This window comes from Parambassis ranga, chromosome 2 (assembly GCF_900634625.1).
Source record: "Parambassis ranga chromosome 2, fParRan2.1, whole genome shotgun sequence".
Classification (NCBI taxonomy): Eukaryota; Metazoa; Chordata; class Actinopteri; family Ambassidae; genus Parambassis; species Parambassis ranga.
In genome coordinates, this window is record NC_041023.1 from 12,011,153 (window position 1) to 12,033,207 (window position 22,055).

Here is a 22,055-nt window from a genome sequence, read left to right on the forward strand (position 1 = left end):
GACCACAGATATCACGCTTTCTGTCAGTTCTTTATTATTAATATTATTTGTATTAATGATTTTTTAACGCTAACAGCATTTGGGGATTCTGAAGCAGTGCGTATTGCGCCTGTCGTTTTTTTACAGCATATTTCATGATGATGTCAAATTTAACCTGAAATCTTCCTCAGCAGCTGCTTGAGGTATTGTGTAAATGTTACATTATAGCAATATATCAATGTAACAATGCTGCAACTGCTTCCTCGCTGAAGTGTAGTAGCCAGTTGTCAGATAAGCCCAACATCACGTTTGACTTGATTTGTGCCTGTTCTGCAGGAGGGCTCGTTGGTCTGCTGCTGAGGCAGCCGAGCTCTCAGGCAGTGTGTGTTGAACTTGTTGTGTTGAACTCGACTTGTTATAGTCTCCCGTTACTGTTCCTGTAACTAAACCTGATTTTCATAGACGCATTCGTGATGCAGTGGGACAAAAATCAGTCCAAAGGAGACTATTCCATCTGTAACAGTGGATTTGCATTACACTTCCTAAATCAATCCACATTCTGGCAGACACAGTATAGAGACGTATGCAGGGAATTAAAATCCAACCGTGTATTCAATATAGTGTATGTGCTCTCATTACTATTTCTCTTTTAAAATTGACCTTTATAAAGACCAAATGTGTGATGTCATAGGAGTTTTGTGTGTTCATTGTTTCGTTTCACAAGTAGCATCAAGTACAGTGTTTATTTACATATTGCCACTTTACGGCAGCAGGTGTCGCAATGGAGCCAGGTCTCTGACAATATCTGTTTTCAGTTGGGGAGACTTAAGAACCTGAAGACAGTGATGTCTGTCAGCTTTCACCATCATACAGACACAGAAATGTCTAGAAGTAACTGTTTTACTCTACATTTGTAGCATAAATAGTAAACAATAACACTGTAAATGTTTTATTCTGCACAATTTGTACCTCAGCTGTATGTATGCCACAATAAATGCTTTCTAACTAACCAACCAGTGTCTGTTATTTTAATATAACTCAAGGCTCTCTTTAATCAGATCAGAGGGGCTATCAGAAAGATGTTTGACATTTGGGCACTCAGCCACCTTATTGCAAATGCATAACAGTGATATGTAATCTTTATCATTTGTTTTGTGAACATGCTGTCACTGTGCCTTAAGATAGTAATGTGTGAAAATCAAATATAACACATAAATGCAAACCTATTTTCATCCTTAGATCAGTTTGTGTCTTTGTTGTTTTAGAAGTTAGTTGTGCTGTAGTCTGTATGCAGCACTTACAGGTATCACTTCTCTGCTGGAGGGGGCAACAGAGAGGCAACAATGCTTATTGGCTGAGTGAATGTGTTAAATAAATATGTAAAGCGGTTCTCTCCTATATAGTTCAGAGCAGATAGACAGCATCTTTTAAAGAAAAAAACATTCTTTAGAATCCAGCTGACCTTATTACAATTAGCAGCCACCATATGAATTAACATGTTGAAGGGAGGGGGAAATGTAATGAAAATCAAAATCTCACATTATAAAACTGTGTTCAAATAACCTTAATATTCTTAGTGATTCTGATTAAAGCTCAGTTTGACTAATGTCCGGTGTTTTTTTGTTTTTGTTTTTTTTTGGAAGTTTGGAAGATCAAACTGTAATTCAATCGCTTGCCAGTAGGATATAAATGGCACAAATTTAGGTCAGTGGCACAAACGTCAAATAAATGCAGTTTATCCAAACTTAGCAAGTCGTATTCACCACTCAATGAACTATTGAAACTTTGGACCTAATCCTACAAAGAACAGTACATAATAGTTGTGTAGCGCCGCTACTTTACCATTATTCATGTACATTCACTGAGTACGATAACATTGAGGTGGAAGCTGGCTGCAGCGAACAGCCGTCCCTGCCGCTCATTGGTTAAAACCATTATGGACAATCGTTTTGTCCAATCACATCTTGTTGCGGTGATCGCTTTGGTCCAATCGGCACGCAGTATGCAAATTCTGAAACGAAGTTTCCCCAGTAGCAGCACTCTGCACTGACAGCATTTAGCTTTTCATGTTTCGTTTTCTTTTTTCATTTCAGCGTGAAGACAATTGTGAATAACGGTTATCGCCGACGGATAACTTATGTAATATACGATACGGAAGAGCAACGTCTTTGCCATGATTGCACCAAAAGCTTCCTTTTAACAGGTAAAGCTGATAGCTAACTGCTAACAGCTAGCATAGCTGTCTAACGATTTCGCCGGTACAGGCGGACCTCTTTGTCTGACAGGGGAAGGCGTGCTCTTTTGTTAGGCTTTCCCTTTGTCCATTCGGGAAAGAGGATTTGTTGGGTCAGGATTTCACAGGCATCTGTCGTTCTGAAAGTATTTGGAAAATGCAAATCGCGAAAAAATACTTCACAGAAGGCCTGATTCAGTTAACCATCTTACTCAGTTTGATTGGAGTTCGCGTGGATATCGACAGCTACTTAAGCGGCTACTATACCCCTCTGACAGAGATTAACTTGGGACCTAGCTCAGCCTACACCCAGACACCCTTTCATATTTTAAGGGACACTCTTGACGGGTACAGCGTGCACCCAAAATGTCCTGAGTTGGACTATTTCTTTGCAAGTCGCCGGCTTCTAGAGGAGGTGAGGAATCTTGGTTCTCCGCGGTTTCCCACACAGTTGAACGCATGGCTGGTACACCAGGTGTCTGCCACTGACAAGGCTGACAGTGGGCCTTCAACCAGCAACAACACTGACACCAACTCAGGGTTAGAAAGCACCGAAGAGGAAGCCAGAAGTGTCAGTGAACACCTACCTGTCACTGACCAAGAGGTGCAGCAGACCAACCCTGAACTCGGACAAGGGCCTTTTGGAGCTGGAGCCTGTGGGTTTTTTAAAGAGGCAAGTGTTGTGTAATGTTCCCTAAAGTTATGCAGCATGTGTTTCTAACAAAGCTTTACTACTTGGTATGACTATAAAAGTGGGTAGGACCAAGTAATTAACTAAAGTTTTAAACTTCCGCAATGGCTAGCTAATGCTATTGCTTGTTAACTAGCATCACTAACCAGTGTTGTATCAAGATGGATGCCCATTCAACAAGTAAGTTATTATATTGTAACATGTCCTGGTGTAACGAGAAACGAGTTGGCCTACTGATAGGTTAAAAATGTAAAATATGCATTCACTTTCATTTTGTCTTGAACTGCTTGGTATGCAGAAATTAGTTAGGCTTGGCAATGCTTGCATTGTTACATTCATCCTGACAATTTGGTAACTGGGCGTACAGACCTTGTCTGATACCTGGTGCTTAAAATGAATTAAGGAGGCATTGAAGTGCCACTATGTGCAGTTATCTGTCTGCTGCACCTGTCACCATTTGGTATGAAACTTTAAACCCTGTCTGAATACCAACCAGAGGATTAACTAAACAAATAAATCAGACCCTAATTATACCAATGTAAAAATACATGTCTAAAAGTACTATCTGCCTAGCTTTGAAGAAGAAACCAGTATTTGTTATTTTTGTATTCCATATAAAGGGGATTTGTAATCTGTGAAGGATAATCAAGTCTCCCAATAAACCAGTTTTTCTAGCTCACAGAACAAACAGCTGCTTAGTGGATGTTATGTCCTGAGGGCAGTTGATGTCGCCAATTGTGTAACTATATACCCTTTCTACAGACTCAGCCACCAGCTGTGGACCTTGAGAGGTGGAGAAGTGAGGCTTAGATCCACACCCCTTTTTCTTACACAAAAGCAGTGGTCCATACTTGAACACTACCCCTCCCTGAATTCTTGTTTCCATGTATAATGTGACATTGTTATCACCTTGCAGTCTTCTCTCCCTCGTTTGTGAAATTTTTGGTATACCAGATTGTTTGGCAGAATGTGGTGGTTTGTGGAAGTATGCCATTTCAAAGGACAGGGCTGCATCTGTGATATTCAAAAGTTACAATCAATAACTGTCTGCATTCATTACCAGGATAGTTTAGGATGTGAAAAACTACCCCAGTAGAAGTTGACAAGCTCAGACAGAGCTTGGGCAGAACTGGACTGGTGTAGAGTACAAGTTGTCTTATTTTTGCCTTAAGCATCAACATGAAAAACTGATAGAGCAATTATTTTGGGGATAAAATGAGAACCTTACTCTTTCTTTTACGTGGGCATGGACAATATGTATATTTTTTGTTAGCAGATAGAGATGTCTAAACTTTTTCACTTTTCTCAGGTTATCTTTTAGGTTAATGGCCCTTACTGTTAAACCAAGTACTTGAATATATACATTTTCATACATTTCTGTCATAACAGCTGCTTCTAAGCTATGTAATTATCTTCAGTGGCTGGGTCAGGATCGGTGAGGATGTCTGCAAACAAATGGTATTAATTTTTCCCTTTAATTCTGTCTTCCTAAACTCTCCATCTGCCTATTTGTCCTACCAGGGGGATGATGCTAACATTAAAGAGGAGGAGGAACCTACTGCACTCACTCAGCTGGCTCACAGTTCCACACTGGAACAAGAGGTATAAGATTGACAGTACAGCACTACACATTGCATCAGTGTTTACGTTATGCATTTTAGCCAGAAAGTCACATTATCACATGACAGCTGCACTCAAATTGCACCATTCTGATGACAGTGCAGTTACACCATGGGAGATTAAGGTTGTTGAAGCATAATAATAACTAAATGTCTAATGACCTTTCTACACTGTGCGATTTTTAGCGATCTTATAAGACCATTGCATGACACACTAAACGACATGAATCTAATAAACTTTGGTACAACGTCAAGTTTGATGCGTGCAGATTGTACGATGACCATTCACTGAATCGCAGGCGATCGCAGGTTATGACGTATGTCAACATGCTAGGAGGAGGAAGACATGGATGCGGGGTGACGGGTCATAGCAGCTGTCACACTGTAAGTCAGTCATCCTAAATTTATGACACCGCTAGAATTTTATCTCAGCTTGTCTTTGGTCGCAAGACGCTGACAACGGCCGTCGTGGAACCTGTCTCACAGTGCGATGTAAGACCACCGATTTAGAGCCACGACCAAAGATATCTCCACGATTCTCCTACGATGCTCGTCTTTCGTCTGGGACAGCCCAAAATCGCACAGTGTAAACCGGGCATTAGAGGAAAATGCTTGGCTTTTCAGTTACTTTCTGTAACAAGTCATACAGACATTTTTAAGAAGAGGATCACATCTCAACAGCTTTCTCTTGAATTTTTAAATATTAGTGTGTTACAATTAGAGACATGTCATGTTGTCACCTAACATTTATGTGTTTTTGTCCATTTCAGAGTCTGCTTGAAGGCATCACTGCACTCTCTAATCCAGTACATCAGCACCCTCCTACCATTGATATTGACCAGCAGTGGAATAATTTACTCTCTATTGCAGACCTTGATGTGAGTTTCCTCATTTGATTATGCCTTGTGTAAAATTACATAAATAGGTTAAAACTTATATACATAAGCAATGAAACATACACCAGACATTTTAGCATCCCATGTTGATTTAGATTTTGTATAAGATTTGTTTACAGCTGTTAATAAACCCAACTAAAATGTGTCGCATGTGTAGGACCTGGACTCCCTTGTTAGTGAGCGCCTTTCAGACCTGGACACCGACATGACCAGTGCCATCAGCCAGGATGTCAGTTTGCACGATGCCATGGTGTCCAGTGCTGGAGCGTTTGGTGTTGTGTCTGGAAGAGCAGAGACCAGGACATTCACCCAGCAACAAAGAGCCCCCTTTCGACTAAACTCCACAGGCTCTTCACGTGCTTTACCAGGGATGGCTCTGGGCCTCGCTGCACTCCCCTTTGCTTCAGTATGTAATTTAACAGAAAATGGGTCATCAAATAGTACACTGGGGGACTGCTTGGATGAGGCAGTGTTTGATCAGATAAATCAGCTAGGTTTGGAAGGCCTTGGTACAATGGACCCTCAGCTGATTGACTGTCTGGAGAACATGAACTCACAGGTCCTTGAGGACTTAGACTCGGACTCTGGTCTCTCTTTGGAGAGCTGCTCTGGAGGTCCAGTCTCTCCAGGTTAGTTAAATCTTGCAAGTACTTGTAAAGATAATAATAAGATAATATTTACAACAATAAATTGTAAAGTCCACAATCATTAAATCTTCACTCCTCCCTAGGCTCTTCCGAGATGTCATCGTCATCCAGTTCGTACTGCGAGGATGAATGTGGAGCTACAGGCTACAGCAGTGAGGTAGATTCACTCCCCCCGAAGGGCATCATGAACAGCACTACAGTGTGGTCACCTGTAGATCTGAATGAGAGCGTGTGGCATGACCACAGCTACTCATCTCCAGCCTTCTTCAACCCGCCACCAGTAACACTGTCCCAGAAAGGCATAAAAGAGGAGCCTCTCAGCGATGATGATGGGCCGCAGTTGGAGCAACGGGATCTGAGTCGTGATGAGCTGCGCGCCCGTGCTATGTGTCTCCCATTTTCAGTCCTGCAGATTGTCAACATGCCTGTGGAAGAGTTCCTTGAGGTCCTTGATGGTCACGGCTTCTCTCCAGAACAGGTGACCCTCCTGAGAGACATCCGCAGGCGTGGGAAGAATAAATTGGCAGCTCAGAACTGCCGCAAGCGTAAACTCGATGCCATCACAGGGCTTCAGGAGGAGGTGGAAAGGCTGCAAGTTCAAAGGGACAGACTTCTGAGGGAGAAACAGCTTACAGCCAAGACAATGGGTGCAGTGGGCCAACAGATAAAGCAGCTGACCAGAGATGTCCTGGCAAGGCTGAGGGATGATTCGGGACAGCCCCTGAACCCAGACAGATTTACCCTGCAGTGCGGGTCAAATGGGAGGGTTGTTGTTCAGCCTATAAGACGGCCTGCTGTCTCAACATCAACGGGCAACAAAACTGACAAGAGGAAGAAGGAAAAAAAACAGTGATCCAATGTTTTCCAGCTAAGACTGTTTAGGTTTTTGAAAACGATAAACTTATTAACCTTTTTGGATCTCCTTCTTTGAAAGTGTGTGGATTCACCGCTGCTGGGAGCCTATATTGCAAAAAGAAGAGACACTTGGAACATAAAAAAACTCTGTAAATAAAATGTCATGGGATATATATAGCTTACACACTGGACATTCTTTGCTTATGTACAAGGCAGACGGGGTGGTTTAAAGGAACACCTGCTAGCAGTGCTATCAGTGTCCCTTTGTGCCTGTTAACATGAAAGTCACAGTCTTATCATTTCTACAGACAAGTGTGGGCCACCAGACATGTCAAAATGTCAACATGGCGGCATTGTGACAGTTACTGGATACAGATCTGAAAGGGAGGATTCTGTTTGTTTCTGTGTAATCTTGCCTCTCAGTGTATGTCTAATCAGAAAAAGGCAGAGGTTAAAGATTGTATTTATTAAAATTTGTTTGGTTTCTAAAATACTTATGTGTATATTAAGACTGTCAAGGACAGCAATTTCTTTTCAAAATGGTGTCTTTATCTCAAAGTGATGAGGATATTTGAAAATTAGTCATTTAAATTTTACAGATTACTTTTAAGGGCATGTACTGTTAAGTAAAATTTTGAAATGAAAGAATTGCATTTCTTTTCTTTACATGTCTAAATGACATGAAATATACCAATGATCAAAATGAGAAGGCCTTAATTTGCATTCTAAAATTGTTATTGGTTGTGTACATGACCTACAGACACATAACTGTGTTTGGCAAGTTGTATTCTACCTCATGCCTTAATTTTTATTCATGTTTGGCAAAATATAAAAAAAGTTCATTTTTTTTAAGGGAACTGAAAATGCACTCAGTAACCACAGATCCTTCATTGTCGATGTGACCCTAACATCAACTATCCATTCTCCAAGAAATACAATCACCACCTCTATTAATAGGTTTAATAGTTTGGATGTTTTAATGTTTTTTTTATCGTTTTTTGAGATTATCTGAGAGTTGAATTAAGTATTAATTAGAAGTTGCCATCTTATTCATTGATACACTGTTTATATGGTCAACTGAGTGAGTGAAATACTAGTTTTTTCCTTTTTCTTTGTTCTGGTTTGGCCATGAGTTTACATTGCTGTTTATATACATTTCAGTTTCATAAATGTTTTTCTTTGTTTCTGAATGTGTTTGATTGCATGGTGATTGCTGAAAGTATGATTTGCTTAGAGAGAATTTGAGTTGCCCCTGCACACATTGTCCTTTCTGATTAAAAACATATAAACTGACTGTATCATTCTCCCTAATGCCTTAAATAACCTTTGTATCAGCAAGAAAAAAATGATGATTTTTTTACGGCTGTGATTATCAACCACTATTACGAAAGTTATAATTAAAAAAGTCAGTCTTTCTGCCACCTTCGTTTGGAGAAGTAGGCGTAGCAGCTAGGAACAAGGGGCCATGTGTAACTCACAATGGAAATGCGCGTTTTCCTTCCGGGTTCCCGTAGAAGATCTAATAGTTTTGGCGCCCGTCGTGCAGTGAGTGAGCAGCACTGCTATACAGCGGAGATAAAGAGGTAGTCGACCGCGTGGTAAACAGGCATCTCGAAGGTAATTCCTGTTTTGAAGGTATGTATGCTCTTATACCTTACTTAACTCGATGTATTCTGCAGGATTCATGTTCAAACTTGCAGCTTTACTAAAGCAGCATAGCCGGATGCATGCTAATGCCATGTTTTATGTTGGACCTTGCAGCAAACCAGTACATGTTGTTCTGTAGACACCCTCAGCGGCTCCAGCAGCTCCATTGTTGAAATGTTGGTGCTAATAATTTACTCTACACAGTCAGCGAACTAAAAGAAGTTGGATCTCTTCCATGCTAGCTGTATCCCCGATGTTTGGGGGTTGTGGGCTCGTCTCGATCTTAGCAGTTGTGTCCTAATTTGCAATTTCCAATGTAACAACATTACTAAGCTGTGCTTTCTTTTGTCCAAACCACCGTTCTAAATAGCACTGGCTTATGATGGTCACAGTAAAGTCTGCAATTTTTCTCTGGCCCGAAGGCCTAAAGTGATACCGGTAACAGTTAGCATGCATGCTAATCTTAATAACGTTATTGCCGTTTGACTGGCTTAGACCGTTGCTTATCGAAACGACTCCGTTTGAAAGTTCTAGTATTTGCAACGGTGTTTTGCAACGGTGTTTTTGCACCAGTTTAATGTTTTATGTTACTTTGGCATACATTTCAGTAAAAATTCGGATCTTTAGCGCCGTAGGTCTGTTTACGGCCTTGCATCTTTTTGTGTTTGTGGCCTGCCATTTTTTTTCCACCGTAGGAATGTGAATTAGCCCATGTTCTAACACATTTGTTTGGTTTTTAGAGCACAAAATGGGCAAAAAGCAGAATACCAAGACTAAGAAGGACTCATCGGAGGCACAAGAGGAACCTGAAGAATTTGTTGTGGAAAAAGTACTTGACCAACGTCTTGTGAATGGGAAAGTAGAATTCTTCCTGAAGTGGAAAGGTTTTACAGAGTGAGTTGCCTGGGACACCCGCCCCCATCCTGCTGAGCTGGAAGTGCTTCCCTGGTATGGGGTTGTGCTATATTTTTATCCATAGCCATGGTGGTTGCATGATGGAGCGCCTGCTCTCCATGTATAAACTTAGATTATAAAGTGAATTTTGTAGTTAGCCTCCTTTTATTTGTGGAAGTTTGAGTTTGGGAGTGTTTGTTTTCAGATACAAATTGTGTCTTTTGTCTTTTTCTTCCAGTGCTGACAACACATGGGAGCCAGAAGAAAACCTGGACTGCCCAGAATTAATTTCAGCATTTCTGGAATCACAGAAAAATATTAAGGAAAAGCCAGCACCCATTAAGAGGAAGGCATCCACAGATGAAGCAGAGACAGATGCCAAGAAGAAGGATGTGGTGAGTTCATTGATGGGTTCATGTGCATCTTTTAGCAGCATTTTCTTTGAGACAACATCACTGAAGCAATGCAGTCATTTTGGGGGAAAAAAATAATGTAAAACTTTGCATGTAACATTGCCTTGAAATGTACCATTGTTATACAAAATGTTGGACAACATATTTATTCAGTAAGACCAGCAGTCTCTAAACCTGTGTGTACTGGATATCAAACGATCTTTAATTAAGTTTTTGAGGAAATGTATTGATAGCTGTCCCTGTTTCTTGCATATGCTCATGCTTTCTGCTTTGTTACCATGTGCAGGAGAAACCACGTGGCTTTGCTAGGAACCTTGAACCAGAGCGAATCATTGGTGCAACAGACAGTAGCGGAGAGCTGATGTTCTTGATGAAGTGGTGAGTTACACAAGGCAATAATTTCTGTTCTGTTAAAACTTCTTGCACCTTTTGGGGTTAAATTAATAAATACGTGGCAGTTTTTCACTTAGTTGCATACTACAAAATGCAACCAGATATTGTGGTGGACCCTAATACTTGTGGCATAGTGCTTCCAAAAATACTGTATAATATGTAGAATATACTTGTTTTTTTCCAAATGTCTAAAGAAGTTATACTAGAACATAGTCTATGGTTGCCCCTTATTTTTCTTTGTTGGCTTTTTTTTTTAGGAAAGACTCGGATGAAGCAGATTTGGTCCCAGCCCGTGAGGCCAACACTCGCTGCCCACAAGTGGTCATATCCTTCTATGAGGAAAGACTCACATGGCATTCCTGTCCAGAGGATGAAGCTCAGTAGTTTCCTCTTGTAGGTCTCTGCAGGCATTTGCACCTCCTACACCTTTTTCTCAGGACTGAATTTCCTCCTGTTGCTTGACTTCTAGTTTTAGCAAAGTTCATTTTTGTAGACGTCGGCATGCTCACATCATATGGCAGTCCATGAGAGCTTTGTTGTACATAGTAGTTTATCTGGTCTTATTGTTGTTGTGATGTATAAAGAAATGAGTCTTCAAACATTGTGAAGGATTGATTTCTTTATTCGAACTCAAGACCACTTGTATTCAGACGTTATTAAATTGTTTGAAATTCTTAATGGCTACTTTGATCTGTTAAGCTCTCAACCAACACTTGATAATTTCCTATTGATGTGGTTAAAATACATTTTGTATACTGTCTGTAAATATGATTTCAAGTTCTAATAAAGGTTTTATGTGGCCAAATTTAACCGTTTTGTTTTTACAGTCGGAGGAAATTCATGTAAATAAACAAGTGTAGGTTCATCTGGAAGCTATGTAGCTGATGGTATTTAAAACTAGGTTTAGGACCTTTTCTATGTGCATGTAAATCACATGTTTTGTTCATGCAGTCCACGTGTCCACTTTTTTGCCTGAAGAAGGATTTTTAAGCTATTTTATAACTTTGTTGCACAACACTGATTGCAGGGTGTAAGATTGGAAGTATTTAGTCTTGGAAGAGAAGAATCCTGTTAGTTGTTGTGTGGTGTGGACTTTGTGGTCCAGTCACAATATCCGTTCTGCAGACAACCTTGCCTTGTACTCATAGTTTATTCCTAAGGGGAAACATACATAGATGAAGGAAAAGATATGTGATAACATTTTAACACTATCACCTGCCACTTTTGATATTGGCTGCCAGAGTCATGGCATGCTGAAATTCAAAAGCTGCAAACGCATAGTTTTGTATAAGGCTCATTGGTATTGAAGGAACAACAATGTGTAGCCAAGCTCAAATACCCAATACCTCTGCAAAGACTAAAGTACAATTGAGAAATCATTCAAATACTGGAAAAAAAAAGGTGTGTATCAGAACTTTATCTTTACTCCTCCCACTAAGATTTCCCCCCTCAGATTTACCTGCCCTTTCTGTGTATAAAACTATATAAGGTCGTTCAAACTTGCTCCACTTCAGTAACATGCTGTATATTGAACGCACTACTTCTGCACATTGTTTTTACTCACACAATCTCTCAATTTTCTTTTAAATTAGGGTCATCTTGATTAAATCAAATATGTGTGCATGCATGTAATCAGGGAAAAACAGCCATTATCTGCATGCAAATTTGCTTTGATTATCTCACCAGTGAGTCATGACCTAAGAAAGCGTTAAAATAAATCACCTTTGATAATTCATTTTTGGTAAATGTAATTTTCTTGGTGTCTACTTTGTATAATCACCATGGGATCTAAGTGAGGATAGGAGTTTTGTGTGGGCATCTCCGACTACCATTATTGTCCATGTGTCTTCACATCGAGGAGGAATTTAAAGTTTTTTTTACAAATCTTGTAGAGATTAAACTGTTTTCTTATACGTGACAGTTTGGAATGTGTATCAGTAACTGAAAGACTCTTTATCTGTTGACCCAAGATAGAAAGGCCTCTATATGCAAATAGGGGAGGGGTACCACAAGGTATTAGAGTGTTTATTTAAAGTCACATGTCACTATAGTTTTGGTTTAGATCCACTCTTAAGCTGAATGCAATACAGGATTACCTCTGAGGGATTTGGTAAGGTTGCTGAGATTCATTCTTACATCTGTTGTTACAGGCAACACCATGTTTAGTGTGCCTTGTTTATTTACAGACATTATTGTAGTCAGTAGAACTGTGTGACAGTTGAGACTAAAAATTGTGTTTGATGTGTTGTGCTTGAGAGAAAGCTTAACTAAGAGTAAACCTATAAATTGTCAGTCTTTGTGGCTCTGAATCTGGCACAATGCAACTGAGACATCCCTAAAGATTTATTTATAGAATGTAGAAGAAACTTTACTCTAGAGTCATCTCAGCAACTAATTCCACCAGGCAAAATGTGAAAAGCCACTTAAATCAACAAATGTTTCTTAAATCCATCAAGCAGCAGTGGCTTTTTTGACAGTTGTTGTGAGTTACCAAACTATGCATAGCTGCTTGACATTGTGTTTGTGTGTGTTTGTGGAAAAAAAATCTGTGGATAACTGTTTGAGGATATCCAAACCACAGCACACACGGAGCTTAGTGTTTTCATGCCATCTCTTTAAGTTGTTATTGAGCTACTACTAAGCTATTATAGCTTATTAAAAAAAGGGGTTATATATTTTTTAAGCTTGTTTTTTATACGTTTTACTACTTATATATAAGTTATGGAATGGCCTTAATTTGTTTTACCTGTAGCCTATGTACTGGTTTGTTGTATGAGATTTTAAAGCTAGATTTTTTTCCTATAGTTTTGATCTTCTTTTTCTTCTTCTTCTTCTTCTTCAAGCATCCTGCTATGTTTTCCTGTATCCCATTACTTTAGCCCCTCCCACCAGGTGATACCATTTAAACTGACCCCGGTGAATGGGAAACAGGTGCGCAGTAACGCTGGTCTTAGCGGGAGATTTTTTTTGGATCATGTTCCCTGCGCTGCGTGCAAAAGTTATTAGAAAAGATATTTATTTTCCCGGTTTTTATCTTCTGTTTTGTGTATGTATTTTTTATATAGTGCGACCTGCCTTGGGGGCAGACGGGAAGTCTGAGAAGTTAGTTCAGACCAGGCAGGGCTAAGCACACACAAAAGCACTTTGCGGGTCCTGGTTGTTCACAAACTCTGGATCACTTATCTGGAAGTGAAGCGGGGGAAGGTAGGATCAAACCTAAATCAATTGTCAGAACAGATTGTGCAGATATCCTACATCCGTTCGCATAGGTGTTGTGCATTCTTTGTAGTTGTGAAAGTTTGTCATGGAGATTTGTAATTAAAATGCTTCTTAAAGCTACATTTGCAATTACATTTACATATGCAATTTCCCCATTGTGGGACTAATAAAGGTTTCTTAATCTTAATTTGTGTGTTTTAAGACAGATCTTTTGTTTAGCTTTGTAATGCTGTCTTTGATTGGGATTGACAGTTTCGTAAAATCAATGATGTAATGCACCAGCTGTGGACAAATGCTGCTCAAAGTACAGAAACTGTATTATATACTCCTTTTATACGTAGAAGTGACCTTCTGTCAGTCGTTTGCACTTATTGATTAGTCCTGCTTTGGCTTAAGGCCTTTAGATGACATGTGCTTCACTTATGTCAGAAGAACAGATGATGCAGCATGTTGCTGAAGCCTTCTGTCATGTGACAGAACAGAGTTGAAAATACTGCATCTTTCATCATAATGACTGTCTTTGACTACATAGCCCTTTGTCTGTGGGTTTGTTTTTGAGTTGTGTTTGTGTATTTGTCCATGTTGTTGAGGTTTAGAGAGAGATTTCCCTCCTCAGGCTAAATCTGCCTGCTTTGCCCTTTGTTCTGTTTTCTGTCAATTCAGCTCCAAATGCACATTTGAGTCTTTAAGTACTAATTAGCTAAGCAGCCAAGACTGTGCTTTACACAACAGTTCTTGCCTTTTGGTGGGACCATGCTTGTTTATACTTTTCATGAATGTTTCTTAATCATGTGTTTAAATTCTCCTTAATATGTAGCTGTCACAAGATGTTTTTGTTTGTGTTTATGTATCATTTCTGGTAAAAAATTTTTTGATTATCATTGTGTTTTTATCTTTTGCAGGTTTTTTGTGCACATTATGGACAGTTTTCTGGACAGTCTTCCAAATACTGTAGGTTATAATGTATGCTCCTAAACACATTTGGTTTATTATATGTGCAGTGACATTTTTCAAGTATTTACATTGAGACACATGTATTCTTTAAAGCTATGGTAAAGTGACCCTGGATTTAAATTTTGCAGGAGTTTATAAGCATTTGTGTTCGAGATCCAAGGCTCCACAAAGATGATCTCTGGCACACACACGTGGACTATGAGATCTGTGTACATGTAAGTATGAGCCTCTTAAGGTATTTTTTTTCTTGAAGTGTGGAGGTATTTTAGTCTCGTGATAAATCTGAATCCATGTCTCTCCTTGCAGACTAACAGCATGTGCTTTAGAAAGAAGACGTCCTATGTGAGGCGGCGTTACAGTGAGTTTGTATGGCTGCGTCACTGTCTGGAACAGAATGCTCTGATCGTGTATGTTCACACCCGAGATGTGTGTATCATTTATTAGCACATTTTTTGTCTTGTAAATGGAGCATGTCAACTGAGATTTCTCTCAGTAGACTTTCTTTGTTACTGTGTCCAGAGAATTGCCCAAGTTGCCTCCCTGGAACCCGTTCTTCAGTCTGAAGAACACAGAGCAAGTCAACCAGAGGATGAGGGGCCTGCAGGCGTTTTTAGAAATGTGAGTAGGCTCTGTAGCCAAAGCAGTTTATGTAATAGTCTGGAGTATTTTTTTAAAAAATATCTAGGTGGTCTTCATATTAAATGGTCAAACATTTTCTTTCCTAGAGTTCTTCAAACGCCCTTGATGTTGTCTGACAGTCGGCTACACCTCTTCCTCCAATCAGACCTCAGCATCACAAAGATAGAGAAGTGTGTTTGTGGTAAGACCAGGTATACAGTAGCTGAAGCCATACAGCGTTCCAGCAGTGGTTACCTCGGCAGATTAGAAGAGAAGGCTTCTTGTGACTCTGATTGCGAAAGGTAAGATATCAAAGATAATGTGCTGTAAATGTTCCATGTCAGTGAATTGACTCTTTATCGCTCTCAGCAGCTCTTCATCATCAGGCATAGGACTAAGTGTGGACCTACCATTGCGAGGCAGCCCTCTTCCCTTCTATCCGGCCTCTGACTAAGATCTAGAGCTGTTGAACTGTGATTTCATTAACCAAGCCTTGACATATAGACTGTACTGCACCTTTGCCTTGTCAGGTCATAATGCATCAACCTGTTTGTGATACTCCACAAAGCGCTTGCTATTCTTAACCTCTAAAAAAAACAAAAAGATTTATTTTACTTTAGATTTATTCCCCTCAGACAAGTGTTTTAATATTTTTCTTAATTCAAAACATGGTCATTTAAATAGTGTGTGTGTGTGTGTGTGTGTGTGTACGTGGGGAAAAAATGTATAGTAAACCTTCATTTATAATTTCTTAAATGTTTCCTCTGTATATATTTTTATCACTGCACTGAGGTTGGCAAGGGATGTCTTGAGCTGTAGACAGATCTTTTTAAAATAATATTTGAGAATACTTTTACGACTTGTTAAAGGATGAATAAACTCTTTTGAAAAAAAAATATTCAAAAACAAAAAAGCATCTTACATATTGTATGATTATGCACTGCTCTGCTCTAACAGTCCAGTAGAGGGAGTGTAGACATCATGGCACCCTGAATGTACAGCGAAGTGGGATGTGATAGGTGAAGATGCACAAAACTGATGAAAGATGATTTAGGCTTGTAGAACTACATGATTGTATAGATCATAGTGATGCGTAGTATGCACTTTTTCAATTGCACATTCATTGTGTACACACAATGGGAGCCACAAGGTCATTCAAGACAAGCATACACGGTTGGCTAACATGAATTAAATCTCAATATTTATAGAAGAATGAGATGGACTCTACCAAATGTGTGCTGTGCATACACCTGTTCAATTTAAAGTATTTTTAAATTACTGGCATGAAGAAGAGGTTCAGTGCTGGTGACATTTCAGCCTTGTGTCACAGCATTCCCAGGTGAGATGGTCTAATTAAAGTTAGACGCCAAATTAATTTAACCATTAGACTGCTCTTGGGAATCACCTGAAAGGAACAAGACAGCTTCAAACTGTGTGTGTTACAGAAATGTGGGTGGGTCATTGCCTGGGCTGGACAGCTCTGTAAATTGAAAGCTGATGAAAGAAGCTCATTAGAGGAGACAGCAACTGCCCCCCCCCCCCCCCCCCCCCCCCATGCTCACCACCACCATTCCTCCTCTTCCTCTCAGCTGCTGGACTGACGTGTGGCCAGCCCCACATTAAACCTGGTGTTTCCCATGTCTCTGTCCTCTACTCTCCTTCCCCTGGATGGTGCTGTCTCCCTGTGCGCACAAGCCATAATGAAGCTGTCAGTGACTTCACACACCAGCCACTGAGCCATTTTCTCCAGACACAGACACATATGTACACACGGTGGGTGTGTCTGAAAACACATTGACACCTAACACACAAGCCCGCCACATAAACTGTGGGAAAGTTGTGCATGAATGAACATTTTCTCCTTTTCTCATCCTCTGTCATTTTCTGAGTCCCACTGCTTTGTGGCCTGAGCTTCCATCTCTGTTTGCTGTTAAGGTTGACCTTATCAACGTACTCCCTGGCAGGCACTCAGTATGACAAGCACACATACACTGTTTGGTCAATTTTCTGACAAAATGAAATGCAGCTGCAAGCAGTGGCATCTTGCATTTTTTGTGTGTATGTGCATAAACACATCTTCCGTATTGTGGGAGAAAACATCTAGCATTTGGATATTGAGTATTCATGGTACATGTCTATTTCAGCTTGGTAATTTATAACTCAATTTCCAGTGTGCATTGATGCGCGTCATACCTCCAAAACACCAAACAAAGCCCAAACCCAACTGTATTTCAAAGCAATTAGGGTGTCCACTGAGTTGTGAACAGTCCACGTTGCAATGACTCTGAGCCCGTGTGATATTTTTAATTGTTAATTTTCTGTCACATTAGTCAACTTCACTGGCTTTGGACAGGTGACCAATCTCCTGCAGGCAACACATAAAACCACGTATGACATATTCTCAGGTTTTTGATGCAGTGTAGTGGATAGTACTTTAATGTGTAGGGGGCAAATGGTCTGCTGTATGTGATGAGTTAAATGACAAGAAGCTACATCATATTTACAGCTTTTTTATGGTCAGAACCTTAGTAATGTTTTTCAATATACGTGGTGGTCATCAATATTGTTATTAGTTTATGAGCCTAAATTATTAGCTCATTTAGACTTTCACCTGAAGCCACCACAGGAAATGGCTTCACCTCTTTGACCTTACAAAAGCCAACAATGGCAAAATCCATATGAGCAATTAGCCTGAATAGCTCTCATGCTATCACTACGCTTATTTTTGCACCTACGCCGCTCTTTCTCTTTACTCCTTCTCTATTTTCCTCTCTTTCATTATCTCTGCTAAGTTAATTAGCTGTCCTTTTTTAATATTGGGTGTCTGCTGACTCTGCAGGACCTCGCTCACTGTACCTCAGCTGTCCAACTGTTGAGGAAGCAGGCCTGGGTCTCGACCTTGCAGCTTACTCCCTTTCCTCTCTTTTTTTTCCCGCTCTGAGCAAGTGTGTGTGTGTAGTAGTGGTGGGGTCAAGGGTGATGACTTTCATTGTATTTGTTATTATTACCTCTAAAGTGCTGTTGCACAGAGCATCATTAAAAGTCAATGCATCTCCCTCCTCGATCCCTCCATTGCATGTCTAAAACACACACTCACACAATCACACACACATATTCATTTTGCACGCACTCCGCACATCACTAGGCGTTTAACAGCTAAAATACGACCCATGTGCAGATAAATGTCACAGGGCCATCTATCTGAGAGTGTTAAAAGTCGGCTAATGGAGATGACATATTAGCAGCCCAAATGACTGCCATAAAAACTCCCACCATACCTTGCAGCACTGCCTGGCCACTGTGACTGCAACAGGATACTGGCACTGGCACGCTTGTAAACTGAGAGAGGAATGAAGGGTGATGTCATGTTGATATGGAGATTTATTTTGATTCAAAATATTCTGTAGGTTCAGATGTCTAAAGCGGTGATTGGGAGAGTAATTGCTGTGAATAGACATAGAAAATTTACTACTGTAAAGGCCTCTGAGTAATACTGCATTACACACTCTATATAATGCTTTTGATGTAATGCTAATGACCTCTCACCTTTGACCTTTCATTATGAGCCAGGTCAGTGTTACTGTTTGTGCCAATAGCAAAGCTGCCCTCACAATCAATACACTCCAGTCCTACTTGAAGACCCTCTACAGGTACGTGATCACCTCTTCTCCTCCGCCTCCTTCATCCCTCCTATCTCTTTATTAATTACCCTTCTCTATCCATGCGTGTCTTTCTCTCTCTGAGTGAATGGAGCAGTTGTAATTGCTTCTCTCTGGAGCAGTTAGAAGCGGCACAAAGGAACCGTATAGAAACCACATTTGCATTCAAGATGAGCTGAGATGGAGAGGAGGGAGGGAGCACTGCCCTCCTGCCCTATACTGAACAGCTCCACTTACACTCTTCCTTTTTTTTTTCTTTCTCTCTCTCCTTCCCTCCATCCTCTCGTCTATTGTCTCCCTCTCTCCATCCCTCCCTCCACCTTATCTACTCCCACCACCCCCCACCTCCTCGCTTTCGCAGCATGGTTCCCCTTGCATTGTCTTTCCAGAGAGTTCCAAGGTCGATGGGAGCTTGCTCATCAGAGCAGGGTATTGTACGCTTAGTGTTGGTACGAATGAGCTAATTTGTGCGAGGGAGTGTGTGCAAAATTCTGTGTGTGTTTGCGTATGTCCCGAGGCTGGCGTATATGAGCATATAGTGGGTGTAGAAATATGTAGTTGCGTGTGTGTGCATGTGTGGCAGTAATTCTAATGGCTGGTAAAAAGGGGTGAAGGAGGGGAGGCTGTAATTAATAACTCAAAAGCTCAGAATTGCAATTTTTTATAACCACCAATATCTCACCACCTCTCAGACCTAAACCATCACTCTCACTCTCACTCCTGTGGAGCACACACATCTGCACACACACACACACACATCAACTCCTGAGGGCTCTTCTTTTCCAGCTTGATAAGCATTTCTCGTTTGTTTCAGTGTTTTGATCAATACAGTTAAAAACGCCAAACCAAGCATAATTAGGTCTGAGATGGCTCCCACTGTGACTGAATAGGTTTCACCCAGGGAGGTGCTCACCATTATCATCATCACTCTATGCGTGTGTATGCATGTGTTTTCATACCACACGCAGCATGATTTAATAGAATTGACAAAGTGCACATCAGGACGTAGATTAAAGGAGAACTCTGAGCTATAGGTTAATTTTAGCAGGTGATGGAGTTTCCCATTTGCCGTGCTTTCACTCACCTCCATCATCATTCCCATAATCATTTAGACAACCTTAACAATGCATCTCTGCCAGAGGGTTCATTTCAATATGTTATAGGACACTTCAATCATTTTTTATTGGTTTATTTACTCAAAACGATACATAGATGGAGACTGGAGAGATCATAAATTGTCCACAATTACCATTATAAGCAGTGAAGTGACTCTCCTTTGTGCTATAATCCAGGGAGAAAACCTGTATAAAAATCCATCTCAGACAGTAAATAATGGTTTTAAGTATGCAGAGAACATTCACTCTAATATCAACTGTATTTACCCCTCATTATTGCAAAAAGAAACCTTTGACGAACTGCCTGTGTTTATTTTTGAGAACAATATTTATCATTGGATATTCAAAAAATATGCACGTCCCGGACTGCTGAAACAATATCCTTTTATCACCTGTGACTTTTAGATGGCTTCATTTTCTGATAGCCATCACTACACAAGTACATCAGTGATAATAAGAGCTACATGAAGGACTAAACGTATCACAGTCCCTCCTTCATCCTGGCTTTACACATTTGAATCAATTCTAATGAAGCGGTACAAGGTTGTAGATGACATTCCTATTATCCTTCCTGCACTTTGGGTTTGTCTCCAGGGTCACTACAATCGCTTACAGAGAAATGTGAGCAAAGGCAAATGACAGAGACAGGGTTACAGCTGGACTTTTAGCCAAAACTGCCCCTTTAAAGGCAGAAAAGAACATGGGGAGAAAGAGATGTCTCAATCCTGATCACGGCCAACAAAGAGTTTAATATTATATGTGGCAGTGTGTATGTGCGTTTGGGTGGGTATACAGGTGTCTACGAGAGGTAAGAGAGGGAGAGAGAAAGAAAGAGAGAGAGAGATTCAACTGCTGCTGTTTAGTGGGATAATTTCGAATGAACTATGTTGTGCATGTGCATGTGTCTACAAGCAATATGTGCACATTTGCGTGCGTGTGTGTGTGCACCAAGGAGGGAGCGGGGTGGGAGGAGGATTTAGACCCATCATAAAGGAATTCTCCCCCCCAGCCCGTAGCTCATCCCGACACTTTTATGCCTTTTTATTTTCAGGCCCATTGCAGCCAAGCCCAGAGATGTGATTTATACTGCCTGGCAGCATGGGCACTGCAGCAAGAAAGACAGATGGAAGGAGGGAGGAGAGGAGGAGGTGGAGTGGGGGAGTGGAGGAGGAGAGGAGGAGAGGGGTTAGTGGGAGTTGCCCAGGGAAAGAAGAGGAAGGTTTGTGGGTGAGGGGGGGGGGGGGGGGGGGGGGGAATTGTAAAATAAAAAGAGGGATGAGGATAGAAGCAAAAGAAGAAAAGAGACAGAAGGACAAGGGCTGAGAAAAGCAAAAGAGCAGACAGAGGAAACAAGAAATCTCCTTGCTTTTGTTGTGAGGAACTTTCCTCTCATCTCCCTCTCCTCCTCGCTGCCTCTCTGCCACATCTTCACCTCTACATCTCTCTCGCTCTAATGAGTTATTGGCCCTGTCTGACTCAAGAAGAGAAGCCCCATCTCTCCACCACACTGGCGCCCTGACAGCCTAAATCACCCCCACCCCAGCCCCTCCAACCTCCAATCCATTCCTCTATTTCCACCCCCACCCCAACCCCAGGCGACCAGGACACTCCTCCTTCTTCTCCTGGTTGTCTCATGTCTCCTGCTTGAGGTGTGTGAAATATTCATGGTTCTCACCATTGATTGGAATGGGAGGTATTGGGAAGGAGGTGAGAGTTTGACAGGCTCAAGTCTGAGGCAACAGGGAAGACGAGGAGGCCTCCGCCCACAAAGAGACAGCTCACTTACAGGGAACATACACTGAGTGGGGGAGGGTGTGTGTGTGTGTTTGGGGGTGTGGGCAGTCGCAAGAGACGAGCAGACAGAGGTTGTGGACAGAGGTGGCTGGATTGTGAGATAGGAGGCAGGTGAACGCCAAGAAGAGAGGGAGGGGATCAGGATGTTGCATGCAGGTGCATGCTTTGAATGTGTGTGTGTGTGTGTGTGTGTGTCTGACACCTGCCTGCCAGTGTGGCAGTTGTACTGTCTCGGCGCTGTAACATCTCTCTCTGTCACCCAGCCGCCTGAGAGGAGATGAGCTGCCATGCCGACTGTCGTTCATCCATCACAATAGATAGGACACACACACACAAGCACACACACACACATTCTCTCTGGGACACAAAGCTAAACACATTTTTTTGCGTTTCCACTTTTTTCCACGTTTTTGCGGTCTCCATTGATAC

General features: G+C 41.1%; 3 protein-coding genes across 5 annotated transcripts; all 3 read left to right on the plus strand.

The window, feature by feature from the left end:
• The first annotated feature begins 2,004 nt into the window (after window positions 1-2,004).
• On the plus strand, window positions 2,005-8,195 carry nfe2l3 (nfe2 like bZIP transcription factor 3). The gene is made up of 5 exons (XM_028428802.1): window positions 2,005-2,885; window positions 4,425-4,505; window positions 5,293-5,400; window positions 5,576-6,047; window positions 6,149-8,195. The coding sequence occupies exons 1-5, from the start codon at window positions 2,370-2,372 to the stop codon at window positions 6,916-6,918; spliced, it is 1,947 nt and encodes a 648-aa protein (XP_028284603.1). The 5' UTR covers window positions 2,005-2,369; the 3' UTR covers window positions 6,919-8,195.
• A 224-nt stretch (window positions 8,196-8,419) lies between these two features.
• On the plus strand, window positions 8,420-11,077 carry cbx3a (chromobox homolog 3a (HP1 gamma homolog, Drosophila)). Of its 2 annotated transcripts, none has more exons than XM_028429468.1 (5): window positions 8,420-8,555; window positions 9,308-9,461; window positions 9,700-9,856; window positions 10,161-10,252; window positions 10,525-11,077. In XM_028429468.1, exons 2-5 carry the CDS (start codon window positions 9,316-9,318, stop codon window positions 10,649-10,651), a joined length of 522 nt encoding a protein of 173 aa, XP_028285269.1. In that variant the 5' UTR covers window positions 8,420-8,555; window positions 9,308-9,315; the 3' UTR covers window positions 10,652-11,077. The 2 variants fall into 2 exon arrangements, with proteins under 2 accessions (XP_028285269.1, XP_028285278.1); XM_028429477.1 differs by having other exon boundaries at window positions 8,420-8,537.
• Window positions 11,078-13,217: 2,140 nt separating this feature from the next.
• Window positions 13,218-15,720, plus strand: snx10a (sorting nexin 10a). 2 transcript variants are annotated; one of them, XM_028429403.1, is made up of 7 exons: window positions 13,218-13,471; window positions 14,389-14,437; window positions 14,569-14,655; window positions 14,747-14,847; window positions 14,960-15,058; window positions 15,166-15,360; window positions 15,428-15,720. In XM_028429403.1, exons 2-7 carry the CDS (start codon window positions 14,405-14,407, stop codon window positions 15,510-15,512), a joined length of 600 nt encoding a protein of 199 aa, XP_028285204.1. In that variant the 5' UTR covers window positions 13,218-13,471; window positions 14,389-14,404; the 3' UTR covers window positions 15,513-15,720. The 2 variants fall into 2 exon arrangements, with proteins under 2 accessions (XP_028285204.1, XP_028285213.1); XM_028429412.1 differs by having other exon boundaries at window positions 15,431-15,720.
• Window positions 15,721-22,055: the final 6,335 nt, after the last annotated feature.

Excerpts from the sequence above, each read along its gene's own strand:
- cbx3a (XM_028429468.1), top strand. The coding sequence starts at position 9,316 with ATGGGCAAAAAGCAGAATACCAAGACTAAGAAGGACTCATCGGAGGCA. Across the intron at positions 9,462-9,699 it reads AAGTGGAAAGGTTTTACAGA|TGCTGACAACACATGGGAGC; the intron begins GTGAGTTGCCTG and ends TTTTTCTTCCAG. Across the intron at positions 10,253-10,524 it reads CTGATGTTCTTGATGAAGTG|GAAAGACTCGGATGAAGCAG; the intron begins GTGAGTTACACA and ends TTTTTTTTTTAG.
- nfe2l3 (XM_028428802.1), top strand. The coding sequence starts at position 2,370 with ATGCAAATCGCGAAAAAATACTTCACAGAAGGCCTGATTCAGTTAACC. Across the intron at positions 2,886-4,424 it reads CCTGTGGGTTTTTTAAAGAG|GGGGATGATGCTAACATTAA; the intron begins GCAAGTGTTGTG and ends TTGTCCTACCAG. Across the intron at positions 6,048-6,148 it reads TGGAGGTCCAGTCTCTCCAG|GCTCTTCCGAGATGTCATCG; the intron begins GTTAGTTAAATC and ends ACTCCTCCCTAG.
- snx10a (XM_028429403.1), top strand. The coding sequence starts at position 14,405 with ATGGACAGTTTTCTGGACAGTCTTCCAAATACT. Across the intron at positions 14,438-14,568 it reads TGGACAGTCTTCCAAATACT|GAGTTTATAAGCATTTGTGT; the intron begins GTAGGTTATAAT and ends TAAATTTTGCAG. Across the intron at positions 14,848-14,959 it reads GAACAGAATGCTCTGATCGT|AGAATTGCCCAAGTTGCCTC; the intron begins GTATGTTCACAC and ends TACTGTGTCCAG.